The sequence below is a fragment of the Ctenopharyngodon idella genome, chromosome 5 (assembly GCF_019924925.1).
Source record: "Ctenopharyngodon idella isolate HZGC_01 chromosome 5, HZGC01, whole genome shotgun sequence".
Taxonomy (NCBI): domain Eukaryota; kingdom Metazoa; phylum Chordata; class Actinopteri; order Cypriniformes; family Xenocyprididae; genus Ctenopharyngodon; species Ctenopharyngodon idella.
The window spans coordinates 14,010,644-14,037,957 of NC_067224.1; the positions used below are offsets into that span (position 1 = coordinate 14,010,644).

A 27,314-nucleotide genomic window follows, 5' to 3' on the forward strand; every position below is an offset into this window, starting at 1 on the left:
TCTTAGTTAATGTTAATGTCAACATTTACTAATACATTATTAAACTCAAGAGTTGTATTTGTTAACATTTGTTAATGCACTGTGAAGTAACATAAACAAACTATGAACAACCATGTTTTTATTAACTAACATTAACAAAGATTAATAAATACTGTAACAAATGAATTGCTCATTGTTAGTTCATGTTAGTTAATACATTTACTAATGTTAACTAATGAAACCTTATTGTAAAGTGTAACCTGCAAGGAATTGGTTAAAATTAGCATTAATTAGCATTAAAATTAGCATTAATTCCACTATCAGCATCAATAATATTTCATTTGCCAAATAACATATCAGTTCCTGATATATATCGTGCAGCGCTACTTTGTATTCTTTTTGTTTTGTTTTTTTGTTTTGGTTGTTGTTGGTAGATAGGTATGTCACGGTGAAAAAAGTTTTACACAGGTAATTAAACTTGCGACAACATTGATACTAGGGCTGGGACAATACATCAAATCTGATGGCACTACTATATGTGCTTTAGAAATACTCGTACAATGCCTGCTTCCACTTCCTTTACACAAACCTAAAATAATCATTCATAAAGTTCGAAAAGGTAGAAGCGAATTACAAATCTCGCATCATAAAAGCATTCGGAGCCGAGGTGCAAGTATATTTAACCACTTGCACGACTCAGCCGAACGCACAAGCGCTGTCCAGCAGTCTTCTTTGTGAGCATTTGAGAGTGTGCAGTTAAAAACTAGCCTAGAGCGCCATCTGCTGTTAAAACTAAGCTCAGAATCGATTTGAGAGAGAAAATATCAGGATCGATCCAGATTCATGTGTCGATCGAGAATCAATCTATCTTCCCAGCCCTAATTGATACCGATAACAAAAAGCAAAATCTTGAGCACTTTGCTTTTTGCTTTCACTTTTGAATTCACGATCATGCATGTGTATAGGCTTATAATTTGCGGGCATCAGGGAGCCGCTATCAATATGCGGGGTATTGAAATTGCTTTTGAATGTGCGCTCGCTTTTCACTTTCAAATTCGCACATTTTACGAGATGAGTTATTTTCAATGATGCTTAGGATCACCAAATCCTCCGCCATAGTCTTGTCAGTCATCTCTCCTTACACTCCTCATGTGATAAGTAAAATCCGACTCCTGCTGCACTGTGCTGCGACTCTGCAGCTCGAGCTGTATGGAGCAGAGCAGATGCTTTCAGTTTACATTTCTATAAAAAAAGAAAAATGACCATGGGGGGCGGTGCCACGGTGGCCAAGTAATGTAATCGGTGTACGGCCGAACACTGGTAACACCAGCTACCGCAGCAAGCCTAATAGATAATGTATTCTCTTTGTCCATGTCCTCCACCAGGTGAATGTTGCTGTTTAATCTCTCGTCACTTGTCTCTCTATGATGGATATGGAGACAGCTGTCTGTGAACCACATTGCCGGAACGGTGACGTCCACCATGAGGAGCTCTGTCCAAAGCAGCCCACCGTTCTCAAGATCCACCTCTACCACAGCAGCAGGAGCGATGCTAACTGCACCCCTCTCTGTTACCCACCGGGAGAGTACGTCACCGAACAGCTCATCATCGATGCTGCCAAGGAGTGCGGTCAGTTTTGCCCATCATGTGATGATAGAAAAGAAGCTAAAATGTGTTTAGAATTTATAAAGTGGGTATGAATTATATGTTCTGATAAAGAATAATATGTTGTACTGTGTTCTACCCAGATGCAATGCGATAAATCCCTTCCATATTGACTGTGACAAACGTCACACGACATGTTTTTATTGGTTGCTTGGTGTCTATATTTGTTTTGTTGCACTGATTAGCCCTGCCCACTGTGAAATTTCATTTATCAAAAATTGTGATGCTCACTGCTGTGTATTAAACAAAAATTATGCTCTGTCACGCAACATTTTCATTTTCACTGTGAACAAAAATAGGACTGTTACTGAAAACTTGTCACGTTGCTGCTGTTTAGGGCACAGTGTTGAAGTGATTTCCCAAAAAAAGGGTTTACCAGCCTACCATTATTATTGATAACACAGTATCCTCAGTATATTTATATATATATATATATATATATATATAAGTAATTATTGTTACTTACTGAGATAATTACTTACTCAGATTATAACAGTCCCTTATTGGGGACATGTTGGGGATTCACATTATTCAGGTGCAGTATTGATGGCTTATATAAGATCAGATCCTGTCAGTCCACCTGTGTTTACTGTTTAAAAAAGATAAACATCAGCCCAGGAGCCATCAGCTCGTCCCCAACAGGGCATTGGTGACAGACGTGTGATAATATTGTAAGATGTCACACTTTTGTAGGCAGACTTCCTTTACTGCTTTTCAACTGCTAAGCATGGGGCTGCTATTAAAATAATGTAATCGGGCTAGTAAATTCATCTGTGATTGATGTCATTCGTCCTGCACAAATTTATAGAAACACCTTGTCTTTTTTTTGTCTATGCACTGCAAAAAATTCATTTTTATTGCATCAGACCTCAACTAATAAATACATGTGCAAGTTTATTAGTGAAGTACGCTTACACTTAACTTATGAAATTTATTACAAACCTCAGCAAATTTTTGTACCAATAAGATTGTAGAATCATGTATACTGTTCAAAAGTCTCTTATGCTCACCAAGGCTGCATTTATTTGATGAATAGTATATAGCAGTAAAAATTGTGAAATATTATTTTAAAATGTAATTTATTCCTGTGATGGCAAAGCTACATTTTTAGTCTCACATGATCCTTCAGAAATACTTGTAATATACTGATTTGGTGCTCAAAAAAAAAAAAAAAATTATGAACAGTTGTGGTGCTTAAAGGGTTAGTTCACCCAAAAATGAAAATTCTGTCATTAAGTACTCATGTCGTTCCACACCTGTAAGACTGTCGTTCATCTTTGGAACACAAATTAAGATATTTTTGATGAAATCCGAGACGGAGAGCTCTCTGACTCCTCAGTAGACAGCAATTTAATCACCACTGTCAAGGTCCAGAAAGATACTAAAGATATCGTTAAAACAGTCCATGTGACTGCAGTGGTTTAAACTTCATTTTATGAAGTGACGAGAATACTTTTTGTGCCCATAAACCAAACAAAAATAATGACTTTATTCAACAATATCTTCTCTTTTGTGTCATTTTCATATGCTGTTTACATCCAGCACTTCCAGGTTCTACGTCAGAACGCCGACTCATTGGCCGGCTCCTGCGTCAGCATCACACGCATTCTTCGTGCTGCTCACGTCAACAGCATCTGCCAATACTGAGCCGGCATTCTGATGTAGGAAGTGCTGGAAGTAAAAAGCGTAGGAGAATGACACAGAAGAGAAGATATTGTTGAATAAAGTCATTATTTTTGTTTCATTTTTGCGCACGAAAAGTATTCTCATCGCATCATAAAATTAAGGTTGAACTACTGCAGTCACGTCGACTATGTTAACGATGTCTTTAGTACCTTTCTGGAACTTGAAAGTAGTGGTTAAATTGCTGTCTATTGAGGAGTCAGAAAGCACTCAGATTTCATCAAAAATATCTTAATTTGTGTTCCGAAGATGAACAAAGGTCTTACGGGTGTGGAACAACATGAGGATGAGTAATTAATGGCAGAATTTTCATTTTTGGGTGAACTAACCCTTTAATGTTTTTGTGGAATCCATGATACATTTTTTTTTTTTTCAGGATTCTATTTTGAAGGATCATGTGACACTGAAGACTGGAGTAATGTTGCTGGCTTTCCTTACACTGGATGTTAGAGTTTACACTGGATGTTTTGGTGTGAAAATTGTTTGCATTTGTGTTTGCCGTTCTTTGTTTTTTTACGTGCTGCTCTTGGGCAGTAGGGCTGATGTTGTGTCTGTCTCTCTTGTCTTACTAGCACCTGCTATTTATGTTCATCTGTTTCTCACAGGAGTTACACCAGTCTACTGCAGCCTGTTTGGGCTGTACAGAGAAGATGAAGGGGTCTGGTTATCACCCAATCATGTTCTCCATTTAGACGAAGCAGCCAATGAGAGCTTGTTATTCAGAATTAGGTAATGCACTGAGCTTCATCTTTCACTTAATTAACCTGGTTTATATTATTTGGCCTTTGTCCTCTCCATCTCAATATTTTGTAGCCTGCAGTTTAGTGACTGCGATATTTCCTGTCAGGTACTATTTTCCCGGCTGGTACAGTTGTGGAGCGTCTCGGGCATACCGCTATGGAGTGACTAAGGGATCTGAGAGTCCTGTCCTGGATGACTATGTTATGTCTTACCTCTTTGCTCAGGTGAGGCTTCCCCATGTCAGCTTTGCAATAAATAAATGACCTTTCATTGTGAATTAAGTGTTGTTTGTGCTGTCAGTGGATACTGAATCACCATAGCAACAGTGTTTTACAGTTATGCTTCACTTGGCCTGAAATCTGAGCATATCTTGCGTAATTGAGCACATCCATATATAATTTAATTGCAGTTTGGCCTAGATTATCTTCTCAGAGAACAGACAGTCTTGGTTTCGGATTTTACAATGTTTAAATGTGAATTACGCCATTGTGTATCTGCATGGATAAAGGCCCCTATTTACTAAACGAATGATAAATAAAGGAAACTCATGCTGGCCGCTCTCTGACTCCACTGAGTGGGCTTGTTTTCTGGCGCCCGTTTGTCTTCCACCAACAGTCTGGTATGTGATGACTGTCACTGTAGGGAAGGTGATTGATCTGATTTTTTTTTTTATTCGTAACTTTGCATAGCATGTGTTGTTTAAGTGTCGCTCTCACAAGGGTATCTTAAAGACAGTTAGATGTTTTTCATTTTTTGAAGAACATGTTAGGACAGCTTCCCACGCAAAATGCAGCCAAAATGCTGGATATTAAATTCTAGAATATTTTGTCAAATTACTTTAAAAATAAATGACTAAAAACTAAGATTGTTTTAAATGTCATATTTAAAATAAAATAAGTTATTTTTAAGATTACATTTTAATAGTGTTATTATTAAATTATTAATAAAAATATACTTTAAGTGAGCATTAGATGACGGCAAAGGTAGCATAAATGTAAAAATAGAGGAAATAGGCAGCACAATTGAATATCTAATATTGACAAAAAAAAATTTTTTAATATCAGTCGATAAGCAATATGGTACCAATATTCAGCATGCTTTGTTCAAATATTTTACACAGTCATCATAGCCCGAAGTTACATTCTAACCTTATTGATTGAGAAATAAGAAATATTCTTGAATGTAGGTTACTTTCACTGTCACCCAATTTTTTCAATGATCCAAAAATATCATTATAGTGGTAGTGGTATCCAAACTTTATAGCCAGAGTTATAAAAATGGGGGAGTAGCAAGGCTAAAGGATAGTGTACAGTCAGCAGATTATGCAAAAGAAACCTCTTCAGGGTGATACAAGATCCCACTGTAAAATTATCCCACTTATTATGTTACTACTTGCCACCTAAGTAAATAATTGAACACAAAATATTAATTTTAATTACCTCAAGATGACTTGCAATACCCGCTACACTGGATATGGCATGACACGACAAATCCCTGACAGTAAACTGATGCCCCGTTCCATTTCTGATGTACTCCAAGTGCTTGCGCTACTTCTGACGCAAAAATAGATGCAAACTCCTCACCTTTCAGTGACAACTCACCTTTTTGATATCAAAATAGGTCACCTATGGGATTTGCATAGATCCAGTGAAAAAGTGTTTTATTGTGAACTTACAAGTAAGCAATAAGGTACGAGAAGCTGTGCTGTATCGTGAATAAGTCACGGCTGAAGGGCGTTGTTAGGCACGACGTGAACCCCTTCAGCCATGACTTATTCACGTTACAGCACTAGCCTCGAGTACTTTATTGCTTTTATAAAACGGTTACCACACAATACAAATATTAAAGCCAGAAATATGTATCAATGCAACTTTCATAAGTAAACTTTTTCTAAAAGCCTTCCTTCCGCCTGAAAAAATAGTCCCTGACCATGAACAGCAACAGAAGTTACATTTTCACGCCATTAGATGGCGGCAAAGACTGTCTTTATGAGTGTGTTATATTGTCTTAAATATTAAATATTGTCTTAAATAGCCTCCATAGCACTTAATCTATTATAACATGAGATTTTGACCAAATGTTGATTTTGGTAAAATCTGGCAACAATGTTTTTTTTATGTGAAAAATTACAGCTTTGGACATACATACATGTGTATTGAGTTATTACATATATATATATATATATATATTTAAAAAGCATGTAAAGCAAATATCCTGACTAGGATTGACATCAGAAGCCACTTTAGCGAAACCCTTATTGTTAAAGCCAAGAGAATAAAAAATAAAAAAATTCCCTTAAAATAACTACAAATGAGCATGTAAAGCAATTAAAAAAAAAAAAAAAATCCGTGGGGAGCCCCCGCCCCCGCCCCACGCAATGTTCTCACCTGTTTGCATCCCTGCACAAAGCACAAATGATAAAAGGATTTGCAACGTTCGCTTTGGTGCGTCCAGACTCAAGACAAGAAAATACAGAAAGACATATCTCGTCCTCGGATTCACCAGTACAATGGTGGGTAATGAAGAGTGATCACAGTGTGTTGCGTGCCTCAAAATATTAGCTTTTAACAGTATGAAGCTCAACAAGATAAGATGCCACTTAGAGACTTCACATCACAAATGCAAAGAACAGCCCATTGAAGTTTTAGTACTGTATTATAATCAATTTATTGATTTTACATATCAATTTATTTTATTTCAAATAAATCCTGTAGAATTTTGCAAGCAAGGTCATGTCTGAGAGAGTCTTTATGTGGGTGCGTGTTGGTGGGGGGCTTGAAAATATTTTCTCTACAAAAGGGGGGCCTGATAGAAAAAGTTTGGAAACTATTGTCATAGGGGAAGCTGTGTTTTAGTGGAAGCATCGAGTCAGACGACCATCATGTTGAGTTCATCCAGGGAAAGAACAGGCTTATGGGGGTTTAAAATTAAGCTGTGATGTGTTTGGAGGTGAACTCTGTCTGACCCTATTGGATTACATGGGTTTATGTCCTGTAAAAGTGCAAGTCTGACACAGACAGGAGTCATTTTTAAACACGTTGTTGAGGCAGCAGCTTTGCAGTGTCATCTTGTGTACACTTGTCAGTCAGTCTGCGGCTGCTCTGTTCATGACTGATGCTTTCACAATATATGTTTACCTTTAGATCTGCTGTGGTTTTCTCTAGCACACTCGTATTAATGCACAGCAGTGTCATAGTTGGTAGTTTACAGTGAAAACATCATGTTTGCTTACTAGATGCTTGTTTGGCATTCTATGTTTAATAAATGGTGTTTTCTGTTAACCCCTAGTTTCATGGTGACTACATCTTTCTATTGGACACTTAATATCATTAACCCAGGGTAATTATTAGATGTTGGCTGTTATTAGCCAGGCTAATTTGACAGCCTAGCCATTTGACAGCGCTGTAAATAGATAGTGGACATTTTAATTTTTTCAGTAAATATTGTATTAAATAAGTGTTCATTCCAATTAAGCAAATTTCTATCATTAAATTGTTTTAATTATATCAGAAATATATTGATCGTCATCTACAAATATCAGTTTCTACATTAAAAAAAAAAAAAATCATAATAGTTGACTACCATTTTTAACCCTGGGTTAAAGGTGAAGTATGTAAGATTTTTTTTATGTTTGAAATGCATTCTGTTAACCCAGTTTATTGTTCCTTGACTGCTAGTTTGCCATTCATGAGTTTATCTCCTCCAAAAGTGTAAACATTGAGCCTCTCTCCATTGAGAGCGGTCTACACAGATCTATCTGTCTCTTTCCAGCTCAGCCTATAGCGAGAGTTTGGGGCATGGCTACTGAAGCAGGCGCAGCCAGAGGGTGTTTAGCCAGTGTGGGACCATGGCTGGTGCGTTACATAGGAAAATAAATTCAGCTTTGGTTACAGAAGTGTAAGCCAAAATTTGCTGCTTTTAAAACTACAGGTCATGAACACGACAAAGTGAATGGGATTTTGTGACGTTATGTGATTTCATCATACACTCGTTCAGTAGAAAAATGCTTATAATGTTTACTTTGATGTGTCCAGTGTAGATAGTCTCAAACAGTTGTGGTGCATCATGTCAAAAAATGCGACTGGCATCCTTTCTAACGGATCATGTGACACCGAATACTGGCGTAATGGCTGCTGAAAATTCAATATCTACAATAGAACAGTTTCACAATACTCCTGTTTTTTACTGTATTTTTGATAGAATAAATGCACTCAGGTTTAAACGCGGTCTTAACTCTTGTTAAAAAACGGTGTTTAAACATTGTGCCCAGAGAGTTACAACCATGTCATTCAACTTTCTCTTACTTATCTCTCCAGATTTTCTCATGCTGTCATACTTATGTGGGTTTCCCCTTTCTGTTTTGTGTATGCAGTGGAGGAGTGATTTTGTAAATGGCTGGGTGAAGTTATCCGATGACCATGAGGTTCAGGAGGAGTGCCTTGGCATGGCTGTGCTGGACATAATGAGGACTGCCAAAGAGAAGCAGTGCTCTCCACTGGATATCTACAGTGACATTAGGTACTAGTATGAGATGATCTACTTGATATTTAGACCTGTCAGTGTGTCATATATCTACTGTGAAGCCATTTAAAGTTATGAACCCATTTGCCTCTGTAAGCCCTCCAAATTTTGATACTTTTTTAAAACCTGCTTTGTTGTCTGATTCCCAACAATCTCAGTTCTCCAAATTCGTCATAGACACAACTTAAAGAATTCAAACTTTTGAGCATTTCAGTTTAAGACTTTAGAAACCAAACGACCATTAAGATTGTGAGAAGCAATCAGTCAGATGTGTCTAAAATTTTGACTTTTACTGACCACCATGGTACTGAATTATTATTACCATATTTATTTTATTAACAGGGTATTTTACTGTGCCATGGAACTACCATGGTACATATCCAAAAAAACATGGTGTTACATTGCTCTCATGTCCCAAAAACATTGAAATATCATACAAAGTTATATAAAAACTAGGGCTGACAATAGATTAAAGGGTTAGTTCACCCAAAAATGAAAATTCTGCTGGAAGACCTTTGTTCATCTTCGGAAAACAAATATTTTTGATAAAATCCGATGGCTCAGTGAGGCCTGCATTGCCAGCAAGACAATTAACACTTTCAATGCCCAGAAAGCTGCTAAAGACATATTTAAAACTGTTCATGTGACTACAGTGGTTGAACCTTAATGTTATGAAGTGACAAGAATACGTTTTGTGCACCAAAAAAAACAAAATAATGACTTTATTCAACAATATCTAGTGATGGCCAATTTCAAAACACTGCTTCATGAAGCTTCGAAGCTTCACGAATCTTTTGTTTCGAATCAGTGGTTCAGAGCATGTATCAAACTGCGAAGAACGTCACAGCGCACAAATACTCTTACGCAAATTCTCTTACGCAAATTCTCTTTCAAGTCTTGCACCTAAACGGACAAATCCACACAAAAATTATGTCAACGTGCCCATCTTAGCAAGTATCCTAACAAACATAGTAGGTTGTGTCTTAGGAGAAAAACGAGACAGACAATGCATGTGTATCAGTATCAGTGTACTGGATCTTTGAATTATGTCTTAAAGGGACAGCAGTCTAATATTCCTGCTCTATGTGTTTTTAACAGGGTTGGGTATTGACACAATTTTCATGATTCGATTCGATTTCTATTCACATGCTTGCGAAAATTAACTTATTTATATACAAACACTTAAATTACACTCAGTTATGTTTTTAATAAATAAAGTTTAGAATTACATAATCATATTTCTACTCCAATTCGTGTTTTTTTTTGGGGGGGGGGGGGTGTATTTATATCGTGGCTGTCATAACTGATTTATTTAAACATGCATTAAATATTGAAGAACATTACAATGAATATGTAATGGTGCATAGCTATATTTATCAGAAAGCTGCTTTCTAGAGTTCACTTTTCTAGCTGACTGATGAGTTTATGTTCACTGAATATGTTTTTCTGAGGTAAATGTGACGTTATGTGACATTATTTACAAGCTGTTTTATTGACGGCTTTCCGAGGTTGAAACACTGATTGAGTTATTACACAAGACATGATAGGGATTTCGGTAAGTTGTACTGTATATTTTAACATACCTTCAGATGTTTAGTCATGTTTATTTCGCGCTGTAACTGGTATTAAAGCGGAGGAGAGGATGTTCACATGCGCTCCGTGCTGCCGCTTCTCTTTAACTGAGGCGCTAAAGCGATATGTCACGTCACATTAAACAGCGCCAAAACGGTATTTATTTTTTGAATCTCATAATAAGATGGACGTCATTTGAAATCTGAGACTTTGCTTCATATCAAAAGTAATTTAGCACAAAGATTATTGCGATTTATTGGATGGGAGGCGCACTACATGTTATGTTCATTCATCAACTGAAAACAGAATTCGCTTACTGGATCATTCTTAAGATTTAAGAATCGATATCGGTTCGTAAAAATGAGAATCGATTAAAATCGAGAAATCGATATTGTTTACCCATCAAACGACAAAGGACAAAGAAATCACTCTTGACTGAATAGCTTTTGTAACTTCAATAATGTTTCAACTTTATTTCATTATTCAAAGAAGTTTATATGAAGTGTTATTTTAAATTGCTTTATTCAATTTCTGTACCTGAAAGCTGTTAGATACCTGAAAACCTGTAAAGCATTGTTTATTTAATTTGTATCTTAGCTCTCATGTATTTATTTGTGCTGTTTCTTGTAGTTAGATTATTTGTTTTTATTTTTTATTTGACAATTGTCCTATTTTTTTTACTGAACATATCACATACCGAACTGTACCGAAACCGTGACCCTAAAACCGTGATACAAATCGAACCGTGAGAAATCTGAACTGTTCCACCCCTATTTTCTTTACATTAGTGCTGTTTTGGACTGATTGTTTGAATGAATTCACTTACTGGATCATTAGACAAAACTTGCTCCGATTTTAGCGGCTTAAAATGATCTGATCGCTTAAAGGATTAGAATAGAAATTACCGCCTACCAGGCTTTCAGGTGCTTGCGCCATTGTAGATGCTCAGTGTGACAAACTCCTGACTTCTAAGATCATCTAACTGCGTGACGTAAATTACGTTAAAAGCGCAATTTTACATACTTCAATAATTTATTTGTGTTCAATTATTTTAATGTGTTATGGATTTTGAATTAATTGCATGCGTTAACATTGACAGCCCTAATAAAAACAAAAATGGGACAAAGACCTCTAAAACTTCCATCCATCCTAGTCTACCAAAACAAAATGAGGTATTTGAAAGTAACGCTCATTTTCTGCTTTATCCACAGTTACAAGTCTTTCCTCCCTAAAGACATGAGGGAGCGAATCCAGGACTACCATTTTGTCACAAGGAAGCGCATTCGCTATCGCTTTCGGAAAGTCGTGCAGCAGCTCAGCCAGTGCCGAGCCTCAGCGCGCGACCTAAAACTCAAATACCTGATCAGTCTCGAATCCCTGGACTCTGGCTTCTACACTGAACGTTTCCAGCTCAAAGAGCCCTCGGCCGAGCAGGTCACCATCGTCATCTCCGCAGACCATGGCATCCAGTGGTGCCGAGAACGACAAAAAGACACACAGTCTGAGGTATCCAGTTTAAGATGTTGAACCTAAACGTTTTATTTCAAATTCATGAGTACTTCAAAATCACATGTTTACCCCCTGGCCATGCCTATACACAAAGCAAGTTTGAAATTTCAAATTTGAGTAAATGTTTAAACAGCTATGACTTTATGAACTCTTTGTGAAAGCCTGTTTGTTCTAGGACCCACTTCAAATGAAACCGATCCGACTTTAGATTAGTAAAGGTCTAGTCAGGCCAGTAACTCTGTAGTGTTTTACTAACCCTATTTTTAAATAGTGTTTTCAAGACAGCACTGACAGTCATTAAACATACATTCTGTTCTTATTCTTCTCCACAATTAATTAAAAAACCATTTAACATACACTACCGTTCAAAAGTTTCCTGTAGTGTTTACGATATCTTAATATTTCAAATATTAAATAAAATAATATTTTTGGAAGAAGTCTCTTATGCTTACCAAGGCTGCTTTTTTTTTTAAAATCAAAAATACTGTAAAAATAGCAATATTGTGAAATATTATTACAATTTAAAATAACTGAGACACATGCTGAGTGTCATGGCAATGGCAAAGTGGCTCTGATGTGGCATTTCATTTGTTGAACTAAAGCCTGAAACCTAAACCTTCCTGGAACTTTAAAACAATTCTTTTGCTGCCTTGAATGCATTGGCATATCCTGAAGGAAATACCAGTCTTGTTGTGTTTATTAATATTTCTGTACTGATGCCAAAATAAAAAAATGTTTTTCTTTTTCTGCTGGTGAAATTTCGTAACACTATTGTACTTTCTCACAAGGACCTGCAGACGTATTGTGATTTTGCGGAAGTTGTCGATATCAGTATCAGACAAGCCAGCAAAGAGGGTACCAACATGAACCGCATTGTCTCCATTAACAGACAGGATGGAAAAATTCTAGTAAGTTTTTTGTTGTAACTCTCTGGGATATCCTTTCATTGTTGCACCATTTTAAAGAATCTCACAGTGCCTTTGAACTTCTGGATTTCTTCCTGCGATTATCTGAAAATATTTACAGATCATGCACTAAAATGGGAATTTTTTTTTTTTCTTTTCCAAACAGGAGCTGGTGTTTTCAACCTCAATGGAGGCGTTGTCATTTGTGTCTCTAATCGATGGTTACTACAGACTGACCACAGATGCCCATCACTACCTCTGCAAGGATGTCGTCCCACCCCATCTGCTAGAGGCCATCGAGAGCTACTGCCACGGGCCAATATCGTAAGCACTACAGGAAATACTTGTGAATGACTATTTATTTCCTCTTAATTTTCTGTAAATGATTGACAGATTACTCCAAAGGATTTATTCAGAGCCCCATTTTTGGCTCTGGTTTATATTTAGTTTTTTCAGGCTTAAATAAAATGATTCATCAAATTCTCAGAAGATTTGCATTCGAGCTTCATTTGTAAGCATCATCATTGTTTTCATTGTCTGTGTTGACAGAATGGAGTTTGCGATCAGTAAACTACGCAAGTCAGGGAACCAGAGAGGTCTCTTCGTACTCCGGTGCAGCCCCAAAGAATTCAACAAATACTTCCTGACTCTTGCAGTTGGGGTACGTTCTTATAAAGTGCCATTTCAATTACACAAAACATATTATCAGTTAGTAGCATTTTGTACTTTAGATTGAATATTCCTCCACTGTACTTCTGACCTTCATATACTGCCATTCAAAAGTTTGGACTTTTTGAAACCAAGGCTGCATTTATTTGATCAAAATACAGTAAAAACAGTAAAATATGTGACATATTATTACATTTATTATTATTTAAAATAGCTGTTTTCTATTTTATATATTGTCTTCAGTGTCACATGATCCTTCAGAATTCATTCTAATATGCTGATTTGATGCTCAAGAAACATTTATTATTATCAATGTTGAAAACAGTTGTGCTGCTTAATATTGTTGTGGAAAACATAAGTTTTTTTCAGGATTCTTTGATGAATAAAAAGTTCAAAAGAACAGCATTTATTTGAAGTAGTTTGTAGTTATAATTGTCTTTACTGTCACTTTAAACCCATTTAATGCATCCTTGCTGAAGAAACATATTAATTTCTTTCTCAAAAACATCTTACTGACCCCAAAACTTTTGAACGGTAGTGTACCTTCAGTAATGTGTCCTTCTGAACATCCTGACAGTCTCTTGACATAATGATTTCTTTCCATTAGGCGTATGAGGACGTAGAGTACAAGCACTGCCTGATCACCAGGTCAGAGAATGGCGACTACAATCTTAGTGGAACCAAAAGGAGTTTTAGAAGCCTACAGGAGCTGCTCAAGTGTTACCAGAAGGAAACAGTAAAATCAGATGGTGTCATCTTTCAGTTTAGCAGGTGCTGTTCGCCAAAGGCCAAAGGTCAGTACTGCACCTTAAATTTTCATTATGGTTATATGATATACGAGTACCAGGAAAGTACAACTCTACAATATCATCTTCTGGAAAACAAACCTTTTAGATTGTGAAAATGTATTATTGATCTTTATCCTTTTATAATTCTGACATAATGGTTTGATGTTTTACTTTTTTTGCTTTGTGTTTTTGATGTAAATAGAGAAGTCAAGTTTGTTGGTGTGCCGAAGTCATCGGGGTTTGGAGGTTCCCCTGTCCCCCTCACTGCAGAGACACAACATCAGTCAGATGGTATTTCACAAAATCAAGAAAGAAGACCTTGATCTTGTAAGCATTATTTTTTTCTTATATATGTGATGAGATTTTTTTTAAAAGGAATTAATACTTTTATTTACCATGGGTGCATTAAATTGATCAAAAGTGACTATTAATAATGTTACAGAAGACTCTATTTTAAATATATGTTCTTCTTTTGAATTTTCTGTTCATCAAAGTATCCTAGAAAAATGTATCACGGTTTCCACAAAAATATTAAGCAGCACAATCGTTTTTAACATTGATAATAATAATAAATGTTTCTTAAGCAGCAAATCAGCATATTAGAATGATTTCTGAAGGATCATGTGAGACTTAAGACTGAAGTAATGATGCTGAAAATTCAGCTTTGTCATCACAGGAATACAATACATTTTAAAATATATTAAAATTGAAAATTTTAAATTGTAATATTTCACAATAATACTGTTTTTACTGTATTTTTGATCAAATAAATGCAGCTTTGCAGAGCAAGAAAAAATAAAAATAAAAAAACATTAAAAACCTTACTGACCCCAGATTTAGTAGGCTTAGTAACTAGACTGACCACAGGTAGTGTAAATGTAATTTTTCATAAGATTATATGTGTGTAACATTGTTTCCAGGGTGAGAGTCAAGGTCAGGGGACATTCACCAAGATCTTCAAAGGGATTCGGAAAGAACAGGGAGACTATGGAGAAACTCATAAGACTGAAGTCATTGTCAAAGTTTTGGACAAAGCACACAGAAATTACTCTGAGGTAAGATATAGAATAAATGTCCTGTTTTAAGAGAGCGTTTCATCAAAGGAGAAAATGTGCAACCAATTTTGGAATCGAATTGTGACTTCCTGAATTGAAAAACGAATTGAATCCTGGCAACCCACCCTATGTCTGTATCGCCCCCCATACCCTTAAATAGGGCACTACTTGAGGGAACAGCTATTTTTAGTGGTGTCCGAAACCTTAGTGGACATTATCAAGTGCACTCATTCAATCCTACAATGCACCGAAATAACGAGTGTACAACTGTTGTACGCTCAGTTGCTAGAGAATACACATAATGCACTGTGAGAGTTGCGCACCGAATGAATTCCCGCATCTCACCAGAAGATGGCACTCACAGCTCATCCATCCATCCATCCATCCATTTTATAAACCACTCGTCCGTGGCGTACAGTGTATAATACAGGTATAAATTCAATTTTTATTGATTATTAAGTTATCTAAGGTTTATACATAATTTCCATGACACAATTCCAAGATAAATCCTTTCATCTTACTACTGGAGCTGCCAGTTTGCTAAGTTTCAAATGATTATTAAACGGCAAACACAAGCTATGCAAAAGCAGTAGCCCTTCAGGTGGATTCATTGTCCGAATTCACTCACTCGTTTTCAGTCACACCTTCAAGTGAACTGTATTAGTGAACTAATGTAGGGAATAGTGAATGAAGGTATAGGGGGCGATTTCGGATTCAGCCCTGCAGAGTTTAGCTCAAATACACCTGAGCCAGCAAATCAAGCTCTTCAGGGTCGCTTGAAAATCACAGGCAGGTGTGCTGAAGCAGGTTGGATATAAACTTTGCAGGGCAGTGGGTCTCCAGGAGCAGGGTTGAAGACCTCTGATTTAATATAAAATTTCATAAGATGTGGCATGTTTCAGTCTCACTAAAGGAAGTAAGCTTGTTTGTGCTTTATTAACTGATGTACCATGTGGCTTCTTCAGTCTCTTAATTTTTCCCCCTCTGTAAGTCTTTCTTTGAGGCAGCCAGCATGATGAGCCAGCTCACCCACAAGCATCTGGTGTTGACCTACGGTATTTGTGTGTGCGGAGAGGAAAGTAAGTGTTTACACTGTTCACGTGACCAAAATGATTTACTGCTGCATACATACTTGAGCTTGTGGATGTTTTATTTATTTTTTTTTTTTTTTTTTTTTGAAGACATCATGGTGCAAGAATATGTGAAGTTTGGGTCCTTGGACACGTATCTGAAGAAAAACAAGAACTCAATATCAGTTAATATCCTGTGGAAGCTGGAAGTGGCCAAGCAGCTTGCCTGGGCTATGCTCTTTTTGGTAAGAAACAGCAACAATTCAGGAATAGCCCATGTGGATTGTGAGCCAAGTAGACTAATGCTTTTGTTCTTTCACAAACAGGAGGAAAAGAATCTGGCTCATGGGAATGTGTGTGCAAAAAACATCCTTTTGATCAGGGAGGAGGACAGGACGTTGGGAAACCCTCCATTCATCAAACTAAGTGACCCTGGCATCAGCATCACAGTGTTGCCCAGAGAGAGTGAGTGAACAGCATGAAGGCTCTTGGGAGAACTTGTCAATCTGTAGCCGCCTTTTCATTATCTCCGATATTGGCATATGGTGTTCGCATTTTGCCATCTTAGTGGCAGTTGCACAAAACTTTCAAAGTGGTCAAGAAGCAGCCGTTACCTTATGCTTATTTTCCATGGTAAAGTGAATGAATGTATAAATATTTCCACAGGAAAGAAATGACAGCCATTACGTCTAAAAGAAAGGTTTAGGGGTTTTTTTAGGGCTAATCAACATAAATACTTATTTAACAATAATTGTTCATAACACCACTTTTATAGATAGAAAACCGCTTTTCACACTCACACTGTCCAGCAGAGGGCAGAAGTCACTGTTCATCTTATTAAAGAGATGGTTCACCCAAAAATGAAATAAAAGAAAAATATATCATTTACTAACCCTCTTATTGTCCAGAAGATATTTTGAAGAAGTCAATGGGGTCCAACACAACAACAACAAAAAAAAACAAAACAGAGACGTTATTCCACAGAAGAAAGAAAGTCATACATGTTTGAAATAACATGTTTAAATGATGACAGAATTTTTATTTCTGGGTGAACTATATTCCTTTAAGATTTGTTGTTAATATGGTCCAAATGCATTCTGTCACATGTAGTGGTGTGGTCGATCGATGTGAGGTTTTTTAATAACCAATGGCCAATATAATGAAAACTTGTGTATCAGCACATAATTTAATCAAAGCACATGTACATGAAATTGCGAAATTATATTTACTAAATTAAATGAACTTTATTTAACAAAATTAATCTATGCCAAATGGGAGAATTGATTTGATCACTGGTAATAGGTAATGGGTTGTCACATTTGATCAAAATATTTGCATCTAATTTTAAATTAATTTTAAACATTTTTGTAGTTCTCCTGGAGCGAATCCCCTGGGTGTCGCCTGAATGCGTCTTAGATCCTAAAAACCTGAGTCTTGCCTCAGACAAATGGAGCTTTGGGACAACTTTATGGGAGATTTGCAGCGGAGGAGAAAAGCCACTTGCCAACATGGATAGTTCCAAGGTAAAGCAATACTTGTGTCCTCAATATACTAATACAGTAAATATTAATCAGAAAAGCCTGTTTTAGTAAGAAGTGCTGTTAAAGGAATAATCCAAACCTCTTGAAAAACATTTCTTGTATTCCTCCATTCAGAAACACTTGTTCTATGAAAACCTTCACCAACTACCTGCTCCCAAGTGGACAGAGCTCGCTAACCTGATCAACAGCTGCATGGACTACGAGCCAACATTCAGACCTTCATTTAGAGCCATCATACGAGACCTCAACAGTCTCTTCTGCCCAGGTCAGAACAGGTCACACTGTAACACACACACAGTCCCGCTGGCATTGCTCGTTCTTGCATTTGCTGTGTAATGTTGAGTGATGAAATGTGTTCTCAGATTATGAGATCGTGAAGGAGAGTGACATTTTACCCAGCAGAGCAGGAGCTTCTGGATTCAATACTGGAGCGTTTGAGAATGAGGAGCCAGTGCAATTTGAGGAGAGACATCTCATTTTCCTGCAGCAGCTTGGCAAGGTAGACACCAACATCACCGTAGGATCACTTTTTATTTTGTATATAAACTACTGTTCAAATGTTTGAGGTCCGGAAGATTTTTTTTTTAGTGTTTCTTCAAAGAAATGAATAATTTATTCAGCATGGATTCTTTAAAGTGATCAAAAGTGACAACGACATTTGCAAAAAAACTGTGTATATATATATATATGAATTGCTGATTTGCTTCATATTTCTTTAATGCTTAAAGGGGAGCATCAAGTTAAGCTCTACAAAAAAGTATCTATGACATAATTTTAATTATCACATAAAATAATTTCAAGTATTTGGGAAATAGTAAAAAATAAAGAATGAGTAGATCATCAACTAAACACAGTAATTATCTCCTGTTTCCAGGGAAATTTTGGCAGTGTGGAAATGTGCAGGTATGATCCCCTACAGGACAACACCGGTGAGGTGGTGGCGGTGAAGAAATTGCAACACAGCACCACTGAACACATCCGTGACTTTGAGCGAGAAATCGAGATCCTCAAATCCCTCCAGCACGAGAACATTGTGAAATATAAAGGCGTGTGCTATGGTGCAGGTATGGGAAGGAAGTAGTGTTGTGAAACCTCTTGTGCCACTAGTTGCATCATCTTTAGGCACACACATTTACAGTGAATTTGACTGAAAGAGAATATTTTTCCACACCATCATGTGTTGATTTTGAGAGTTTCCTGTAAAAGATCAGATTTCGTTACAATTGGCTAAATTGATTTTGCTTGATAATTATGAATAAGTGTGTAGTACTGTCAGCTGCATTTGCATGTTTATTATATTTAAGGCAGTCTTCACACTTGGTTCAGCTGCGTGGTCTGAATCAAAGTTTGATTCCAGACAAGCAATGAATAGTATTTAGGCCATTTACCACCAATGATCCCCAGTGAACCAGAAAATTCTAATTTCTGCTCATTTTTAGCAGTGATCAAGTTGACATTTCTTTGAGTGCCTGTAACTGAGCATTATATTTTGATATATATTAATAATATTACTCTAAGATAAAATTAAGGTGTTGTGAGACCATCAGTCTCTTGACTGACCAGCACAATAATTGCATTAAAGGTGCAATATGTAAGAATTTTGCAGTAAAATACAACCAAAAAACACTAGGCCAGTGTTATATATTTTGTTCACTTGAGTACTTACAACATCCTAAATGTTTCCAACTATTTGTAAATCGTGAGAAAATTGCAGTTTTAACCAAGGCTCCAGGACATGTGAGGAGTCGCCTGTCATTTGCGTCATACCCGCATTACCCTCGGTTTCCGGAACACCAAAGACGCTTTAATATATTACATGTTTTATTAGACAAGGGAACAACTGTTTTGATATATTTATAGACAGAAAACTAATTATTGTTATATAGCTCAACACGTTTAGTCTTATTGTTTAAATATAATTTTCTTGATTTTTTTTGCGAGTACCATGCTTTACCATGCCTCAGAGAAAAACACTATTTTGTCAAGTAGCTAACATAGCATAATCAGATGCAGCTTTATTTTTAGTAACAGTAATACAGAATTTTCTTCATCATACAATACGTTTAAAGATTAATTGCATGCCACAAGCCATCTAGCATTTAATATGATATTCTAAAATCGATCTAGCTTACTGCAGTGTGCAAGTCACAGCAGCCACCGAGCGAACGCACAGAGTAACGCTATAACATTTTTAACACACTCAAATGTATCTAATATGATAAACAGAGCTGCGTTACCTCATACTCATGACCGGAGAAGCGGAAGCGGCGCCGGCGACTGTGGCATAATAAAAGTTCAGCTGCTCGTGAGGCATGTGTTGCGCAATCACTCCAGCGGCCTCGTTCAGCTCCCACAACACTCGGTCCTGCTCGGCTTCATACTACAGTAACGTTAATAATCGCACACGTGAACATGATTTCTTCCCAAGTCCTATCCCAATTCTTTTCCACCGGCCGTTGAGGTAAAGACCACATGTCCCAAGTTTCTGCACTCAAACTTGGCGTCATCAAGCTACGCCTTTGTTTTAAATAGGCCTCTAGCGGACAGAAAATCTTACATAGTGCACCTTTAATAAAGGATCACAGTGTAATTACATGTGTAATTTGCTGTCCAGTTCAAACATATTAAAGCATAAAATGAAAATTCCCCCCATCTATTTTCTAAATGCATGGTATTGATTTTATTGTGAACGATTCATCCATGTACAGGTGCTGGTCATATAATTAGAATATCGTGAAAAAGTTCATTTTTTTATTGTAAATTATTTTAAAAAATGAAACTTTCATATATTCTAGATTCCCTACATGTAAAGTAAAACATTTCAAAAGTTTTTTTTTGTAAATTTGTTGATTAGAGCGTACAGCTAATGAAAGTCCAAAATCCAGTATCTCAAAATATTAGAATATTTACATTTGAGTTTCATTAAATGACCATCCCTACAGTATAAAATCCAGGTATCTTTTGTTTTTTGAAACCACACTAATGGGGAAGACTGCTGACTTGGCAATGGTCCAGGAGACAATCATTGACACCCTCCACAAAGAGAGTAAGTCACAGAAGGTCATTACTGAATGGGGTGGCTGTTTACAGAGTGAAATATCAAAGCATATTAAATGCAAAGTTGACTGGAAGGAAGAAATTGGGTAGGCAAAGGTGCACAAGCAACAGGGATGACCGCAAGCTTGACAATACTGTCAAGTAAAGCCGATTCAAACACTTGGGAGAGCTTCACAATGAGTAGAATGAAGCCGGAGTCAGCACATCAAGAGTCACCACACTCAGACATCTTCAGGAAAAGGACTACCAAGCCACTTCTGAACCAGAGACAATGTCAGAAGCATCTTACCTGGGCTAAGGAGAAAAAGAACTGGACAGTGAACAGTGGTCGAAAGTCCTCTTTTCAGATAAAAGTAAATTTTGCATTTCATGTTGAAATCATGGTCCCAGAGTCTGAAGGAAGACTGGAGAGGCACAGAATCCAAGCTGCTTGAAGTCTAGTGTGAAGTTTCTGAAGTCAATAATGATTTGGGGGGGCCGTGACGTCTGCTGGTGTTGGTCCATTGTGTTTTATCAAGTGCAAAGTCAATGCAGCCATCTTCCAGGAGATTTTGAAGCACTTTATGCTTCCATCTGCTGACAAGCTTTATGGAGATGCTGATTTCCTTTTCCAGCAGGACTTTAGCACCTGCCCACAGTGCAAAAACCACTTCCAAGTGGTTTGATGACCATGATATTACTGTGCTTTATTGGCCAGCCAATATGCCTGACCTGAATCTATGGGATATTTTCAAGAGAAAGATGAGAAACAGTCGATCCAACAATATACAGATGATCTGAAGGCTCAGTAGTGCCTCAGCAGTGCCACAGGCTGATCACTTCCATGCCACACTTCACTGATGCAGTAATTTGTGCTAGGAGCAAGTCATTTGCTGTAATATGTCCTGCCGATCAAGTATTGAGTGCACAAAAGAACATACTTTAAAGAACTTTAACTTTTCTGTTTTGCAAATTCATTTTTTGATTGATTTTAGGAAATATTCTAATATTTTGAAATACTGGATTTTGGACTTTCATGAGCTGTACGCTCTAATCATCAAAATTAAAAAAAAAAACTTTTGAAATGTTTTACTTTACATGTAGGGAATCTAGAATATATGAAAGTTTCATTTTTAAAAATAATTTATAATAAAAAAAAGAACTTTTTGATGATATTCTAATTATATGACCAGCACCTGTATATGCTTCATTTTTTTTTTTTTTTTTTAAATGCCCTCATAATTTTTTTTTTATCAAAATATCTTCTGGTGAAATTTCACTTGGATGTTCGTCATAATATGGAAGAAAAATTTGTCGCTACTTCCATTTGGTTACGAATTTAATAACTAAACATATTTTTGAATTTGATCTTAAAACTTCTTGCATCTGTCTAGAAGTGCTTGAAACATCTTGGTCTGACTGGTTAGATGATAATGTTTAAAACATAGTACATTATCCTGTATTGCAGATTAAAGTTTTATTTCCACAAATGGACCAAACAAATCAAACTCTTGTCTCAAAGAGATTTGAGTCCGAACCAGAGGATATTCCCTATTGAGTGCATAATTTTCTCCCTCAATCAGTACAGGAAATGTAAAACAGTGTGCATTTAGTCATTGTGTGCACTCCATAGTTTCGTGACTGATTTTTACCTCATTGTAGAAACACAGTAGATCTTTGCTTCTTTCTTAATGTCGGCTTATTGCAAGCTTAAGCGTGATTTCTTGTTTTCTCAGGAAGGAGAAACCTTCGACTGATTATGGAGTACCTGCCTTACGGAAGTCTACGAGACTATCTCAACAAGAACAGAGACAGGATTGACCACAAGAAACTTGTGCATTATGCATCTCAAATATGCAAGGTAATGAGGACCTTTCTTCTTATATCAGTGGTTGTCAACCAGCAAGCCTCAGCAGACTACCAAGAGGGCCTCAAGATGAAAAGAGGATTTGAAATGAGACAAAACAAGCTTTAGAACATTTTTGTAGTTACGCCAAGCTCTAAAAACAGTGGTTCTCAACTCTGGCCTTCGAGAGACACTTTCCTGCAGAATTTAGCTCCAACCCTGATCGATGTACTCACCTGCCGTTAGCTTTCTAGTAGGACGTGAATAGACCTTGATTAGCTTGTTCAGGTGTGTTTGATTAGGGTTGGAGCTAAACTCTGCAGGAAAGTGGATATTGAGGGCCAGAGTTGGGAAACCCTGCTCTGCAATAGAAATCGGCAGAAATTAAAATATTTAAAATATGAAATAAAAAAAAATAACAATCTCTTGAAATTGTCACATCTGCTGTTATATCTCTACAGGGCATGGAATACCTTGCAACAAAGCGGTACATTCACAGAGACCTGGCCACACGAAACATCCTAGTGGAGAGTGAGCTCAGGGTTAAGATTGGTGACTTTGGCTTGACCAAGGTTTTACCTCAGGACAAAGAGTACTACAAAGTTAAAGAACCTGGAGAGAGTCCAATATTCTGGTATGTTTCATTTTGTTTGTTTTTCATTCAAACCTCTGTGACTTTCATGCATCGTTGGAACACAAAAGATGTTTAGCAGAAAGATTTGCAGAAGTCAGTCAGTCTTAGAGGTTTAGAACAACATGAAACTGAGTAAAAGGTGTGTTTGTAACAGGTATGCACCTGAGTCTCTTACTGAGAGTAAGTTCTCAGTAGCATCAGATGTCTGGAGTTTTGGAGTGGTTCTGTATGAACTCTTTACATACAGCGACAAGCTCTGTAGCCCCCCTACAGTAAGTATCACAGCTGTTCTTTGTTATTTCTTGTTTTGTTTTCTGGACATGCCATATTCTTGCACATGGAATAAGGGCAACATTTAACAGTTGCTTGTTTTGAATTGCTTTGGTTATGTAAATCACACACAAAATCACAACCTGTCAATGAAACTGCATAGAATTACTGTTAAATAAGAATCTCTATTTTGTTGTGTTCAGGTTTTCCTGAGTATGATGGGAGGTGACAAGCAGGGACAAACGATAGTCTATCATCTCATCGAGCTCTTGAAAAGAGGAAACCGTTTACCCCAACCTATGGGCTGTCCCTCAGAGGTACCAGATCTCAGAACACATACAACACTACTGAAAACTCTACAGTTGAAGTCAGGATTTTAATTTGAATACGATTTATCCATAAACATCAAGCAAACTTATAGTGTAGAAATGCTAATAATAATTAGCAGACATTTGACATCTACGATCCTTTAAAATGTTTTGTACAAATACAGTCTCTTTTAATTTAGAGTAATTTTAGATACATAGACCATCATAAATGCTGATTGATGTTTATTTAATATATTAAATAAACATCAATCAACATTTATTATGTTCTATGTTCTAATGTATAAATTGTAGTGTATATAATATATACATTTTTTTAACTTATAACACTACTGTTCAAAGAGTTTTGGGTCAGTAAGACTTGAAAATTAATACTTTTATTCAGCAAGGATACATTAAATTGATCAAAAGTGAGAATAGAGACATTTATAATGTTACAAAATATTTCTATATCAAATAAATACTGTTCAAATAACTTTCTATTCTTCAAAAATCTGGGGAATCATAGTTTCCACAAAATTTTAAGCAACACAACTGTTTTAAAGATTGATAATAATAATGTTTCTTGAGCAGCAAATCAGCTTATGGATCCTTTTTATACTTCCAGGGTTCTCAGAAGCAGAAGTTGTCATAGGTATAAAGCATATAAAAGTGTATTCAATTTATTTATTTTTTATTTTTTTTATTTTTTTTTAAATAAAATATTAAAACCTTCACTAGATTTGCAATGTTGTTAAATGTGGAAACGCATCATCACAATCCATGAAAAGGGTCTATTATAATGATTTCTAAAGGGTCATGTGACACTGAAGACTGGAGTAATGATGCTGAAAATTCAGCTTTGCCATCAAAGGAATAAATATTTTACAATATATTACAATAGAAAACAGTCATTTCAATTGTAATAATATTTCACAATATTACTGTTTTATTGTATTTTTTATTTAAATAAATGCAGCCTTGCTGAGACTTCTTTTAAAAACATTAAAAAATCTCACTGACCCCAAGCTTTGGTAGTGTATAATTGTGTAAATGAAAAAGAATCCAGGTCAAAAACAGATCATTGCAAATCAGCTTTTACTGACAGTCTTGCTAAACATTGCCAATTTTAATTCTTTTAGATGTGTGAGATCATGGAGGAATGCTGGGACAACGATCCTAGTCTTCGGCCAACCTTCAAGGAGCTCGCTCTCCGTGTAGACTTGATCCGGGACAGTAGCGATTCAGACCGATATACCCAAGTGCCTGCATTTTAAAGAGAGAAGCTTCACTTGCTCACCGCTGCCATGCAGATATCCAGCCATGAATCTGTCCTCTGGCCCTGTCCGCTGTCTTAAAATGCTTCTTTGTGCCATTTCGGCAGATCTAACCCCAGGACTTGATCACCTCATCGTCTCTCTGAACAATTAACGTCATTTATATCAAGAATGGGTTTCTCTTTTGCTAGCAGTGCTGGCATGCGCCCCTCTATCAGCGATAGTATGAATGAATGAATCGTTTTATTAAGAAATGCAAGAGCTGTGCATTTTTACATCCATGTGTTGTATGTACATATATAAAGATGATTTTATAATTTTATAAAAATGAAATGAACTGTGTGGAAGCAGTGTCATGTAAATTAAGATTTGAAAAAATATATAATTGTTTTTAGGTTGTTTGTTGTAATGCAGGTGGTGTCTGATTGAAAAGATATAAAAGATCTTACTATTGAAAGTCTTTTCTTGAATAAATGCTAATGTTTTAGTCATCGCATAGCCATTAATGAGCCATTTCCCAGTGGTATTTTTCCCCATTAACCTCTTTGTAACATGATGGGCATGTGGAGTAAGTTTATATAATCCATATAAGCTGCAAATGCTCTGCATACCCAAGCCATTCGTGGACTTGTTAATTAATATTAACATTATAAATTACTAATAATTTCCCTTGTTTGAGGTGCACCATAAAGCTTACATGATAACATTTCGGTAAAACTTCTGTAACTGTCCGTCATTTATTTATTTGCCAAACAATGTTAATTTTACGGGTTCTCATTGGTTTGCTGGCATATGAGGGATTTAATGCACAGGGAAAGCTGTGAACGGATCACTCGCCCAAGAGGAAAAATCAGCTGCTGCTGCTAGATCTCAGTCACCAAAAATCACATTTTATTTGATACAAAACTAACTAGACTAAATCAAATGGGAAAAAATAATAACAAACTATCTTCATATTATTTCATTTTCTCCATAGGACCTTTTTTTTTTTTTTTTTACGAAAATTTATAAACAGCATACCCGGTTAAATAAAAGTCACCGTTAGCCACTCCACTTAAAAGGGCGTATTGCCCTAAAGTGGGACACTTCCTATTGTGGGACACCTAAGGTCTAGTGTTTGTAGGTCCCTCATAAATGCATGAATGCCAGTGAATCTATGGCTGCATCCGAAAACTGAAAAATGCTGCCTTCGGAGGATGCATTCCAAGGTAGGAAGGCATCAAGGCATGTCTGAATCCAAAGTTATCTCCTGAGATGCCTTCATCTGATCGATTTTTTTGAAGGCAGCATAGATGTATCCTTCGCTGCCTTTGATATCCCACAATCCTGTGCTTTCCATTTTGTGACAGTTCAGTTGCGGTTGTTGGTCAGGTTGTATGTAAATGTAAGTTTTTGACCATTGTTTTCCACTTTTGAAGTCATTTCAAGTGAGAAATTACTATTGTAGTAAATAAATATTCACTTAGTTATCACCAAAGCTTGCACTGTTTTGCTCTAGATCAATAAACTGTTACGCTGCCTCAGAAGTCTGTCCACCCAAAGGCCAGAGTTTTGTCAAACTTTAAATTAAAGGGTTAGTTCACCCAAAAATGACATTTCTGTCATTAATTACTCACCCTCATATTGTTCCAACCCCGTAAGTCCTTCGTTCATCTTCGGAACACAAATTAAGATATTTTTTGATGATAGCCGATGATATTTTTGATTTATCTCCCATAGAAAGCAAGTTTACAGTGATTCAACCTTAATGTTATAAAGTGACAAGAATACGTTTTGTGCACAAAAACAAAAAAATAACGACTTTATTCAACAGTTTTTAGTTGTTGACAGTGAATGCAGTGCAGAGCTTCCGTGTTTACGCATCCGTTTACACTTCCGTGTTGACGTTCAACTGCCAGCTCAGAGTCGGCGTTCTGACGTAGAACCCAGAAGCTCTGCACTGCGTTCACTGCATCAACTGCGTAGAAGCCTGACAGGGAAGAGAGCATTACCTAAGGTAATTTTTACGGACCTTTTTACAGAAGATAAAAGTCGCTGTAGGGCCTACTAACATTGTCCGTAATGATTAGTGAGATGGCACATTCGGACGGGACTAAAATCACTGAGGAGCTCTGGTAATAATTACGTTAGTTTACCCCACCTCTCCATGTAAAATCCTGTCTGAATAGGGCTATAGTCTGTCAAACTGTTACACGTATCTTTCAGCCCTGCCTTATACTCCCATAAATCTTTAAGGATTTCTATGTAT

General features: G+C 36.6%; 1 protein-coding gene across 1 annotated transcript in view; it reads left to right on the forward strand.

Moving 5' to 3' along the window:
- Positions 1 to 25,562, forward strand: part of jak2b (Janus kinase 2b) — a 38,147-nt gene extending 12,585 nt beyond the window's left edge. The window contains exons 2-24 of the mRNA XM_051894233.1: positions 1,365 to 1,608; positions 3,933 to 4,056; positions 4,175 to 4,292; positions 8,441 to 8,586; positions 11,373 to 11,667; positions 12,459 to 12,578; positions 12,742 to 12,899; positions 13,125 to 13,236; positions 13,852 to 14,038; positions 14,235 to 14,359; positions 14,953 to 15,087; positions 16,079 to 16,166; positions 16,269 to 16,402; positions 16,484 to 16,622; positions 17,529 to 17,680; positions 17,813 to 17,963; positions 18,061 to 18,197; positions 18,573 to 18,762; positions 22,471 to 22,595; positions 23,042 to 23,214; positions 23,369 to 23,486; positions 23,688 to 23,801; positions 24,932 to 25,562. Of these exons, the coding sequence (XP_051750193.1) occupies positions 1,404 to 1,608; positions 3,933 to 4,056; positions 4,175 to 4,292; positions 8,441 to 8,586; positions 11,373 to 11,667; positions 12,459 to 12,578; positions 12,742 to 12,899; positions 13,125 to 13,236; positions 13,852 to 14,038; positions 14,235 to 14,359; positions 14,953 to 15,087; positions 16,079 to 16,166; positions 16,269 to 16,402; positions 16,484 to 16,622; positions 17,529 to 17,680; positions 17,813 to 17,963; positions 18,061 to 18,197; positions 18,573 to 18,762; positions 22,471 to 22,595; positions 23,042 to 23,214; positions 23,369 to 23,486; positions 23,688 to 23,801; positions 24,932 to 25,066 (3,381 nt within the window). The 5' untranslated portion in view covers positions 1,365 to 1,403 and the 3' untranslated portion in view covers positions 25,067 to 25,562. The remainder of the gene's footprint in view (positions 1 to 1,364; positions 1,609 to 3,932; positions 4,057 to 4,174; positions 4,293 to 8,440; positions 8,587 to 11,372; positions 11,668 to 12,458; positions 12,579 to 12,741; positions 12,900 to 13,124; positions 13,237 to 13,851; positions 14,039 to 14,234; positions 14,360 to 14,952; positions 15,088 to 16,078; positions 16,167 to 16,268; positions 16,403 to 16,483; positions 16,623 to 17,528; positions 17,681 to 17,812; positions 17,964 to 18,060; positions 18,198 to 18,572; positions 18,763 to 22,470; positions 22,596 to 23,041; positions 23,215 to 23,368; positions 23,487 to 23,687; positions 23,802 to 24,931) is intronic.
- The last annotated feature ends 1,752 nt before the right edge of the window (positions 25,563 to 27,314 follow it).